Here is an 11654-nt window from a genome sequence, read left to right as displayed (position 1 = left end):
CACCAAAACTTGACCAACAGCTCTCATGACAATCAAATTCTCTTGGCCAGGATAAGGAATAGCTGAGATGGCTCATGAGAAAGGAAAATACATTTATTCTATGTTACATAGTTAGAAAAGATAGCTCTGTTAGGTAAGAGAGCGATAGCTCTGTTAGGTAAGCGCTTGGTTACCCGGCCAGGGAGGCACACCCTGCCCCGGCTCCTGCTCAGCCGGCAGCCTGCCATCAGCACACCCTGCGCTTTCCTCGGGGGGAGCAAAACCCAAAGCAGGTTCTCAGCACCGCGATTAAACCAAGGCACAAAAAGTCAGGTTTAACAGTAGAAGGAGAAAGGACCTGCTGCCTACGCTGCACCGGGCGAGGGCCGAGACGCCAGGCAGGTGTCTGGAAACAAAGCCCAGGGGGAGTGCCCGAGCGAGAGCCCCGGCCCCGCCATCCCAGCCGCCTCTCCGGCAGCCCCGGCACTGCCCACAACCCCTCTTTCCCCAGACTCCAGGGGCGTTTCTGCCCCCGCCCCAAGGCCGCCCCAGCCGGGGCTCGGGCAGCGCGGGCGGGGCGGGGCCGGCCCGGGTGCAGCCCCGTGAGTACGCCGCGCCCTTCCGGCAGCGCCGCCGCTCCTGCGCCGCTCGGAGAGGCTGTCCCACCGCCCGCTCCGCTCGGATCCCGCCGTACAGCCCGGGAGAGGCTGTCCCACCGCCCGCTCCGCTCGGATCCCGCCGTACAGCCCGGGAGAGGCTGTCCCACCGCCCGCTCCGCTCGGATCCCGCCGTACAGCCCGGGAGAGGCTGCTCCGTGAGCCGTTCCGCCCGGTCCCGCCGGGACAGGTAGGGCAGCGCTGGGAAGCGGGACGAGGTGCTCTTTCTCCCCGCCGCGCCGGCCGCGGGCGCTCCCCGGGACCTCCTCCTGCTCCCCGGAGCTGCCCGGGTCGGGGCGGCTGCGGCAGCGGGGGTGGCAGAGGCTGTGCCCTGGCCACGGGCCAGCCCGGGGAGCGGTGCGGCAGCCCTGGGAGCGCCCGGCCGTGCCCCCGAGTGGCTGTCGCACGTCCCTGCCTCGGGCGGTGATCGTGTTTTCACCTGGGTCGGGTGGCTCCGTGCAGAGTTGCGGATTTGTTCCATACTCCTGACAAAACGGGCTTCGTACCTGTTCCCGTGGGGAAGCTTTTATTACCTGCTCCGGCAGCAAAGGCTCTGCAGTTTCAGGGCGTTCCTGAGGCACCCTGCGGGGGCTCTTTCCCTGTCAATTCGCCAGCGAACGGGGCTGCCGCTCTGTTTGGCCGGGAGAGGAGAGCAGGAGGTGGCGAGAGCGGCCCCGGTGACATGTGCGGAGGTTACACAACGAGAACTCCGCAAGAGACAGGCAGGACCAGTTTGGATCGGTGTCTTTCTTCAGGGGACCCATTAGTCTCGAGTGCGTGTAGGTGCTTGCGCTGGATGACTTCATTGACAGGATTCACTCAGGGTTCATCGCTGACACTTCAGAAGATTGCGCTGTCATTCTTTGTTAACTCACGTTAGTTTCTGTCTGACAGACCCCGGCCATGTTCGCGTTTCTGGTAGTGCTGTGTCAACTGCATGTGGTGATGTTCGCGTTTCCTCACTGCCCTGGGAGATTAAATACCTTGAAGCAACCTGAATGGAAAGATGGTAATTTAGTTTTAATATGACTTTGTGCTTTCCAAAATGGTTTCTAACTTCGCTTTGCTGGCTTCTTTAATTGTTTAGTTGTTGCTGTTGTTGTTGTTCTGGGGGTGGGTTTTTTGGTGGTTTTGTTGTATTTTTTTTTTTAACTTAATTAAAAAATTAAGTTGTTTTATGCTTAATTTCAGACTATTTTAATATATTTTGCTGAAATGATTGATAATTTACTTAGGTGGTAATATCAAGTATTTATCACCTCTAGTAATAAATGCAGATTGGGACAGCTGAACTTTTTCCAGGCCTCTGGGATTATTGTGGTTGATACAACCAGAATCCTTTAAGTAACATCAAAATTCAAAAAGTTTGAAATCTGTGTTAAGACAGTATTGTTTTGGTACTACTTGAGCACATCACAGTTGTATTTGTATATCTGAAATTGCTTTGTATTTGAAAGGGTTTATTTGGTTGTTTTTTGAAATTGTCATTTTCTCTTAGTAGCAGACCCCCTTATAACACGTGGAAAGATAAGCATAGTGCTGCTTTTGCAGTTCTTCACTTTGGAGGGAGAGAAGTGGAGAGGAACTCACGTGAAAACAAAAAACTTCCCCAGGACTCAAGCACTACAAAGCAAAGCCATGTGATGCTTAACATTTTAAGCATCAAGGCTTCAAAAAGGAATTTCTAACTTAGCTGTCCAGTCTTCTCGATGGACAAAGAGTGCTGAAATCTAAGACAGACTTTAAAAAGTCATCCCATTGAGCACGAGGCTCCTTAAGGGCAGTATGTGGAGTAGAAATCATGGCTAGCAGAAAAATGCTTGAGACAGATGATTTGTTAAAATCTGTATTGCCCTGGGCATAAAACATCAGGCTGCTTCCTTCCTGTGAGAACTCTCTCCTGACAATAGGCCCAGATCACTCCTCCTTTAAAGACAGAGTTGGAAAGAGAAGGGCCAAACCCTTTATCCAATAATTTAGCAAGTAAAACAGTTGCCAAAGGTATGAGGTACCTGCCTTGAGAGGTCCCCCTTCAGCATTTTCTGAACATCTTTTACCAGCAGAGCTACTTTACTGAGCATATTGTGGGGTTGTATTTTTAATTAAATGCTGGGCATCCTAAAACTGCATGGATCGTTTTATGAAACCAAGCACTGAAGAACTGCATCCATGTCTCTCACATTTAGAAGACAATTCAAATCCATCTGTTTCATTCTTCAAATACTGTCTTAATAACTGGGTTGTAAACAAGTTGGAGATGGAGATATGGAGATACGTGACAAAGTGAAAAAAGTGCAGATAAATGGATAAAAAAATCTTGAAAAGAAAAAAGGGTCCATGTATCCCTGGGAATTGAGGGTTCTAGGTTCCAGGCGACTTACCTATACATTCCATTTTAAATAAAATGCATCCGTTCTCTAAGTTAATTCAGAAGGACAGCTAATACTACTTGCATGGTAAAGAGTGAAACACTGCTGAGCAAAAGTGAAACACTGCTGAGCAAAACTGAAGATCTCTGCTTCAGAAGAACAAAGTTACTTTTGTAATTTGCACTGAACCAAGAATATTGATAATATTTTTTTTTCCATGTGGTTCTTTTCCTTTCCACTTGTGGGTTTGAGGGAGTTTTGATTTTTGTTTGGGGGTTTGGTTTTTTGGGGTTTTTTTGTTAAGTCCTTTTCTCTGGTTCTTTGTATATATAGTATAAATATTTTAAGTTTAGATTTTCTTGCAATTGCTTTAGAATGACAAAGACAAATGCATGTGCACATGTGTAGCTGCTTCAGTATACACTGTAACAGTATGTAAATTATATAAATATGTGCTGTAATATTCTTTAAGTATACTATAATATTAAAGACATAAACAACCAATATGTAAGTTATGCTACAGTTTTCAGAGAGCAAAGTGTTACAAGATCTAACAGTAACTATTAGGGTGAAAATTCCTGAGCAATGTGATAATCTTGCCAAACAGGCTAACAAGAACACAAAGCTAATTTGTAGCTGAATAACTTTATCCTGAATCTCATGTCCTTTTTCAGCCATCCGGCTTGGTATGTAACAATGCTGTTTCTGCATTACACTTGGCAAAAATAATCCTCTAGCCATTTTGCCCAACCAAATAGCCTGCATTTCTTGGACACAGATTAGACTCTCACTGAAAATCAAGCCAGAAACCTAGTTTTGTCCTAAAACTATTTTTTTTTTTTTCTAATAAGAAACTGTAGCAAGAGCAGGCTAAAACTTGACTATGGAAAATGCCTAGTGAGGAAATACATTCCTGTATTCCAAAACCTTCTATAATTTCACTCACTGTTCTGGAATCTCACCTCACAACTTACTCCATGAGGCCTCATGGAGCACAAAAGAAGAGAATAATTAAATGTCTTCAGAAATGCCTGTTGTCAGTAAAATTCATATCATGGACAAATTTAAAACAAACTTGGTTATATGGCACCTTATATAAAGCTTGATGGCACTACTGTGAAAAGAGAACAATTGTAGGATGAATAGGGGTCTGCTGATGTGATTTAAAAACCAAATTGTGTAGATAAAATTTGGTACTCACAGATACCAGAATATTGATAAATGTATATTTGGTTTTTTCCTTCCCCCACCCTGGCCTCCTCCCTTGCCTCCTTCCCCTACTAGGGCAGGGTGTTGCTTACTTTGGATCTGACTGAATTCTGCTTTATGTGACTATTACTTTGTTCTGAAGAGCTCCAGTAAAAACTGTTGCTCACATCCCAGAAAGGGTCACACCAAAACTTGACCAACAGCTCTCATGACAATCAAATTCTCTTGGCCAGGATAAGGGATAGCTGAGATGGCTTATGAGAAAGGAAAATACATTTATTTTATGTTACATAGTTAGAAAAGATAGTAGTGAAGAAGACATTTTAGGAGGAGACTTTATATTTCTTTTTCTTGTATGTAGCTGAGAGATGCTAGGGAAAGAAATTATCCCAAGTACTCCTTTCAGATCTTTACCATTCTTTAAAAATACCAAATTTAGCCTTCCTAACTTCTTTTAAATCAACTCGATTTTTTTTTTTTTTTAGTGTTCACATCTGCAAGGGAGGCCAATTTATTCATTGGACGACATCTTCTGAACAATAGATTTGATTTTGAAGCATTCACAGCTGATAACCTAGAAAGGGAATGCTATGAAGAACTGTGCAATTATGAAGAAGCAAGAGAAATTTTTGAAGACCCTGATAAAACGGTAGACGTTCAAACTGAATTTAATATAGTGAGGGAGGTTATTGGCTAAATAACCTTATTTTTGTACACAAATTATTGTAACATAAATTATTGTACACAAATACTGTAACTCCTCTAACACAGCACTTAAAGATGACTACTTATTTTACTCCAAAATTAGATATCCCAATTACATGGAGTTCTTGCTTTAGATACACAGTGAATGCACTTGAATATGTACTATTGTCTTAAAGACTTTAGATTTGCAAACAAATAGAAATGAAGCTTCAGAAGTCCCACCTGTGGATATTCCTACATTTTCAGACTTCTGGATTTTTTAGAAATTTCTCAGCATCCAATTAAATGTGTTGCACATGCTATCTGTATTAATTGGCTGATTGCATCCTTGTGTCATGCCAAAGAAGCGTTTTGTAAGAGGCCAGTATGGAGCAAGTCTGCAGTTCAGCTATTGCTGAGTATTCCTATCACACCATATTCCAACTCCCTACCTAGACGTAGCTGAGAAGAAACCTGGTATATATTTTAAAAAAGAAACAAAAAGAAACCTTTCAGCCCAATAAAGGAATGTGAGGATGGTCTGAAGACTGGTTGCTGCGCATGCAGCAAGAATCTCTTTGTGACTCTAGGTGTGCACTGCACTAAGCTGCAGAAAGAGCAAGGCATACACTCCTATTCTGAAGGTGGAAAGGTTAATTTGCCATTGCTAACACTTTCCTAAGAAAAAGGTTAATTGTTAAATTGAAATCTTGCTGGAGTCTTTTGCTAGGTAGCAAAAGTGAAAATTATAGCTAAACACATTTAATGCCTGATGATCATACAACATAAAAGTTTTTCTCTTAAATGAATCCCATTATTTTTCCTAGCTGATATGAATTCATATGTTCATGCAGATGTCAGATTCTTAAGAACTTAACTTTGCCTCAAATACTCTTTTGTAGGGATTTACAAAAAATAATTGTGAGCATTTTTTTGGTGTCAGAATATACCCTAACTTCTACTGTAATCAGGCAGAAATATGAGGTAACACTGGATGGTTAAATACACTTTTCTCTTTTACCAACTGGCATCTGAGAAATTTTAATGCAAAGTTGTATAAGAAAAATATCATGGGATGAGCAAATACAAATCATTCACCAGGAGTTATTTCTGTTTATGCCATTGTCAAATTTTGCCCAAGGTACCATATTAAAAATAAGCCAGTAGGCCTGTCACTTATGTATCTCACATAAATCTGATTCTTTTTGGGTTTTGTAGATGGATTTTTGGAAAGACTATTCAACTAAAGGCCCTAAAATAAAAATAGGTAAGTTATATTTTTGCTGTTTTCTCATATTGCAGTATTTTCTGTTTGTTGTAATAGTACATTCTTAATAGATCATGCATTCAGTTAAGGAAATCAGAAATTCTTTTTACTGAAGATCACTGTGAACTGTATATTTAATTATCTAAGGCATTAATTATATTATAAAACTGAAGCGTCTTAAAGTGGGATCCATTATAGGTCTGTAAGTAAAAACTATAATTTCCTTGACCATTTCTTTACTACACAATTGGTAAACTTTGCAGTACTTCTGTGGCTGCTCTCTGTGGTTTTGTTTTTTCTCCCCATTTCTTTAATAGTAATATAACAGCCTGATTTAGGCTCAGAGTAGTCTGATGCCAGATGTTTAATAAAAAATGGTCAGTTGGACTTGAGGAAAGATCTACAGCCTGATCAAGGTCACAAGTACATGAAGGGATATTTGGAAGGCATTAGAAGACAGGCATCTCAACAGTTTTATGTAGAGAAAAGGGGATATCTACTCCCTTTTGCTTTAAGCTGACTGTGAATGATACTCTTGGGTTGTGTTGCACAGACTTACAGCCTCTCACAGCAAGTTAGACATCTGGGGAAGGACCAGCCTTATAGCACAGCAAAAGTAGTATTTTACAGTGTAAACTGCAGACTGGGTAGATGGAAAGAACACATAATAAAAATCACCAATGTTTTCTCTTCAGGTGATGAGGCACTACAAAAGATTAACATCACAGGACTGCTCATCGGCCTGGTTGCTGCTGGAGTACTGTTGGTTATAATTGCACTGATTATCTTCTACTGCTGCAAGAGCAGATGCAAATCAAGGCAACCACCAGGGTAAGGAATTTCACTGCTTAAAGAAACCCAAACACACACCAAAACAAACTCTTGCTTAAGAGTGGCATTTGAAAGTCACTGTGGATTGCTCTAACTGTATTCTCGGAGAATCCAGTGGAAGTTCTAGTTCTTACTTGCCTAGAAGCAAAGTTAAGTGAGCAAGCACTAGCAGTAGTTATGCTGCAGTTAATAACACAAAAATATAAAACAGTACTGCACACCTAATCCTTTGAGTTTGGCTTTTTTTTAGTGTGTGTCTTTGTGTGGTTTTGGTTCCAAAATATTCTAAGATGATGGAATAATTTTAGTAGGACGGGGCCTGCAGTGGGAAATCTAATGTGTTCTGCTGGTGCTTTCAAGTAGGCTGTATGCTCTTCATGGCACATGCTCTACCTCAGACGTGAAGTAGTTGTAGTAGTAGATGATGAAGTAGTTTGGAGGAAATGCTTTTTTACCAGTTCTCTACTCCTGCTTGTTCCTTCCTAAACTTGAGAAGAATATAAGAAGTTGCTGTGCTTCCTCTTCCCTATAAATTTCACATCACTGAGCTATTCTTTCCCTGTGGTTTGGAGAGAGTATTTGGCTTCTGGTCTTTGTGATCGCTGAAAGCATGTTTTTTCCTCTTGTGGGGTTTTTTGGGTTGTTTTGGGTTTTGTTTATTTTATAATTAAGACTTTACATTCTTGCTTCCCTATAAGTTTCCACTTACTTACTGTTACCTTTCTTTAGGTACTTGGGTTATGTAAGAAGCAGAAGACGTAATTCAGCCAACATCTTCAGAAGGCATGAAGAGTTTTCTTTAAACCCCCTTCCTGTCAGAACTGACGATTCAGGACTACCCACTTACGAGCAAGCAGTCACCTCAGATGGACAGCACAACGTGCCCCCACCCCCTTATCCAGGGCCCCCGAGACATGCACGGGTGTTTCAAAAGTCCATGTCTCTTCCTGGCCCCTAGTCACAAACCTCCTTCTGGGATGAGGGGGGACCTACTGGAACATTGTGGCACTCAGTGCCATGGTTTAGTTAAGGTGTTAGGGCATGGGTTGGACTCGATGATCTTAGAGGTCTCTTCCAACCTGGTGATTCTGTGATAAGATACTTTTGAAAAAGTGTGTGCTACCTTGCATATTGCAAGATGATTTACAAAAATGTGAAAGATCTTTTGGACAACTAGGAACAAGTGACGTTCCCATTTGGGAAAAGAGGTCACCTGTTGCAAAGGCTGCAGGACCATTCTTTGCACAAACTCACTGTGCTAAGAGGAGGGAATGCATAAAGAGCAAGTGTTGTACTGCTGCCCTCTTCCATAATGCACTTTGAGCCATCCCATCAAACTACTGATGTTTCATTAATAGTTTCATCTTCTTTTTCTTCAGGAGGAACAATATTTTAATTGCTCATATTGACAACTAACCGTTTTTTGTGACTTAGTACTTCAAACCACCATAAGAAATCTACTTTATTTGATATATTCACTTCTTTGCTGTGTGAATTTTCTATTCATCTTGTAATAGATTTGAGTGTGAAAATTATTTCATGACTTGATCTTTCAAATATATATATATACAGTACTGCTACTGGATTACATTAGTTTGTTTTAGACATTGCTGGTCAGACGACTTAATTTGTTATATTTTTATGATTATAATTTTGCATCAAAAAACATTCATTACATGGCACACAGTTCAGACAAAGTATGCTTGAATCAAATTGTTTTGATGTTCAACAGTAAATACCAGGTCAAAGAGAGTAAGTAGAGTACTGTGGGCCAGGAGACAGTAAGCAAAGATCTAGAGATTTGTCCCTTGTTAAAAAATTACCCAGGTTTCACAGCTAACGTTTCTTTCATAGTTTAAAAACTGAAATGTTGAGAGAGACATTTAACTTTCAAATCAAAGGCCAAACTACCCCACAGAAGCACTTTGATATGTGTGTCTTGCACTAAAGGGATGACAAAACGACACCTTTAAGTAGAATGAAATATCATATTAGATCAGTAACCAAGAGTCAAGAACTTCAGGGAGTTATTGGCACTGTATCAAGACAGTTTCTGTATCTACAGTTGTAGCCACCATTAATTTTACATCTTATTAAAAGATCACTCCCCAGCATTAATGTAGCCTACAGATCTTGCTGAGCAAATTGCTGCCCAGCACTTGTGTCCCTTTACCTCCTCACCACAGGGAGCCACAGCAGAGGGTCTCACAGGGAACATGTCAGCCTGGTGTTTTCTTGTTTGACAGTGGCTGTACAGTTAAGACGCACACAATTAAGTTTTTTAAGAAGAAACAACCTCCTCTTTTTTCCCCTCATTGAGTCAATGCTGACAACAGCAAATTATATTTCAATTTGGTGTCTACAAACCACTTTGTAATGTAAGTTAAAGGATTAAAGGTTGAAATGAATATGTAACATTTCACTCAATCTTATTGTTTTTAACATACTAGAAGCTACAGTGCTGTTGAGTGAGATGCAGAAAATTGGTCTGAGATTTTCAATCTGTAAATGCATTTGTAATAATGAGAATACTCCAAATCTTGGAATATAAAGAGGGTACACTGACAGTGCTACACAATGGAGTCTTGCCCTTTGAAAAATACATGCAGTGTTGTTGATAGCAGTGCCATTGGTGTTCCTGTTCATAAAACTTCACCACGGAATTTGGCTTTTGGAGAGTCACAAATCTCTCTACAGCTTCTTTCTTGTTGAGAGATGGGGGAATCCCCACATTGGGATATTTCAATTCACTTTTGCCCTACTTGTGAAAGCATCTTGAAGTTCTCAAAGTTCTGTAAGACTGAAGTAAGTGAATTGTGGGAGGTCGCTGTTGACAATCAAAATACAAGCTTATGAGAAGCTATGCAATTATAAGCTTGCAAAAACATTCTCCCATATTTCCCTTTCATTTAGCTAACAATTTTTAATTTTTTTAATGTGCATTTTGAGCTCTAGAGCACACTTTAACCTAGATTTTTCCTGTGACACAAAAACTATTAACTAATGGAACTGATAGGAACACTTCCAAGGAAAGGGATTTCACAGGGCTTGTGAGCATACAAAGATTCTTTAATGTTACTACAGACATCTGGCAAAGTCACATTTTAAATACACTACAGAAATTGTACAGCATCCCATTCAAGCATTGGAATTTGATTTTTCTACTATTCCTACAAATCATTTGCAACTGATTCCATGCAATACATGCAAAAATCTTGTCCTTCATAATTAATCAAAAAAATTAAGAGGGTGTAACTGTTAAATATCAATGGTGTAGTGCTTTGGGCAGTAAAGGGCCCTTTCAGTAGAGTAAAACACTCAAATTTACTCAAGGAGTCTGCACCTTAGACCCTGAAAATATGCAGGGGCTGACATTCAAACACTGGTTGCACATAACGTGACAATTTGCAAGACACATCCTGCTTGTTACAAAGAAGGAGCAAAGTTTAAAGTTTAGTTGAATACAGTATAAACTTACCTCTCCTTGTAGAGGGGAAAAAATTCCTTTTAATGCTAGCTGTTTGGGTTGAGGTTGTTTTCCTTCTTTCAAACACTGACTCCTGGCCTGAGACACTCTTACCTTATATCATGTCTCTTTTGAGAACTCATGATTCAGCAGGGTTAACAGAGAGAAAAACAACAAGAGATAGACTATGAGGACTTATGAATTTAGAAGTGTTGCCACACTTTCAAATTTTACATGCAGCTTCTTTTGAAAATGGAGTTGCTATTAGAATATATAAAGCAGCAACCAACTGTACTTCAGAGGCCTTTACAAGGCCACGTAGTAGGACCAGGGGGAATGGCTTTAAATTGACACAGGCCAGGGTTAGATCAGGTATTAGGAAGAAATTCTCACTGTGAAGGTGGTGATGCCCTGGCACAGGCTGCCCAGAGAAGCTGTGACTGCCCCATCCCTGGAAATGTTCAGGGCCAGGGAGGATGGGGCTCTGAGCAGCCTGGTTGTGTGAAAGGCATCCCTGCCCATGGCAGGGGTCTGGAACTGGATGATCTTTAAGGTCCCTTCCAACCCAAAGCATTCTGTGATTAGGTAGGAAGAGAAGGAGGAAGATTTTGAGGAGCAAAGCAGCAGCAAGTTAACTTGCATAAAGATGTAAATTATCAGTGTTTTGATTTTGGCGTTTCTTTCAAGGACCGTTAGGAAAGACAGTGGATTTTAAGTGATTTAACAGAGATCTACTACGACAGTTGAAAACAGAAATGTCAAAACACTGGCAAACACACATATTCTGTTTTAAACATGTCACACTAAATGCTGTTAGCCATTGCCTTGAACAGTTTTCTAGAACAGCCTTTTTAGCATCATAGAAGATTACAGAGTGCAACTTTTTATAAAACACGACAGTTTATTAATTAGGGCAAATAATAAGTGTCAGAAAAGTGATCTCTGGCTCTGTCAGCTGAAAAATAAATCACTGGACCTGCTTCCTGCTGCAATAAGAAAGCCTGCTCTGTGATCTATCAATTATGCATTTATATGCTGGGGGGGTTGTTGGGGTTTTTGTGAATTCATTAGAACAGCAAAACCAAAGTACCACGTGGAAGTGCACTTCCTCACCACAGCTCATGAAAATGTGAGTTGTGAAGCATTTGATTCTGATCCTGTCAAAGTCTATGGCAAGGTTTTTATTGGCTTCA

At 41.0% G+C, this 11654-nt stretch overlaps 1 protein-coding gene across 1 annotated transcript; it reads left to right on the top strand.

Annotated features, from left to right (window-relative positions):
• The first annotated feature begins 744 nt into the window (after positions 1 to 744).
• On the top strand, positions 745 to 9410 carry PRRG4 (proline rich and Gla domain 4). The gene is made up of 6 exons (XM_032112799.1): positions 745 to 825; positions 1530 to 1644; positions 4699 to 4862; positions 6116 to 6164; positions 6860 to 6995; positions 7725 to 9410. The coding sequence occupies exons 2-6, from the start codon at positions 1539 to 1541 to the stop codon at positions 7951 to 7953; spliced, it is 684 nt and encodes a 227-aa protein (XP_031968690.1). The 5' UTR covers positions 745 to 825; positions 1530 to 1538; the 3' UTR covers positions 7954 to 9410.
• Positions 9411 to 11654: the final 2244 nt, after the last annotated feature.

The sequence above is a fragment of the Corvus moneduloides genome, chromosome 6 (genome assembly GCF_009650955.1).
Source record: "Corvus moneduloides isolate bCorMon1 chromosome 6, bCorMon1.pri, whole genome shotgun sequence".
In the NCBI taxonomy this organism is placed as follows: Eukaryota; Metazoa; Chordata; class Aves; order Passeriformes; family Corvidae; genus Corvus; species Corvus moneduloides.
Note: the sequence above shows the minus strand (reverse complement) of the source record. Positions and strands in the feature narration are given on the sequence as shown.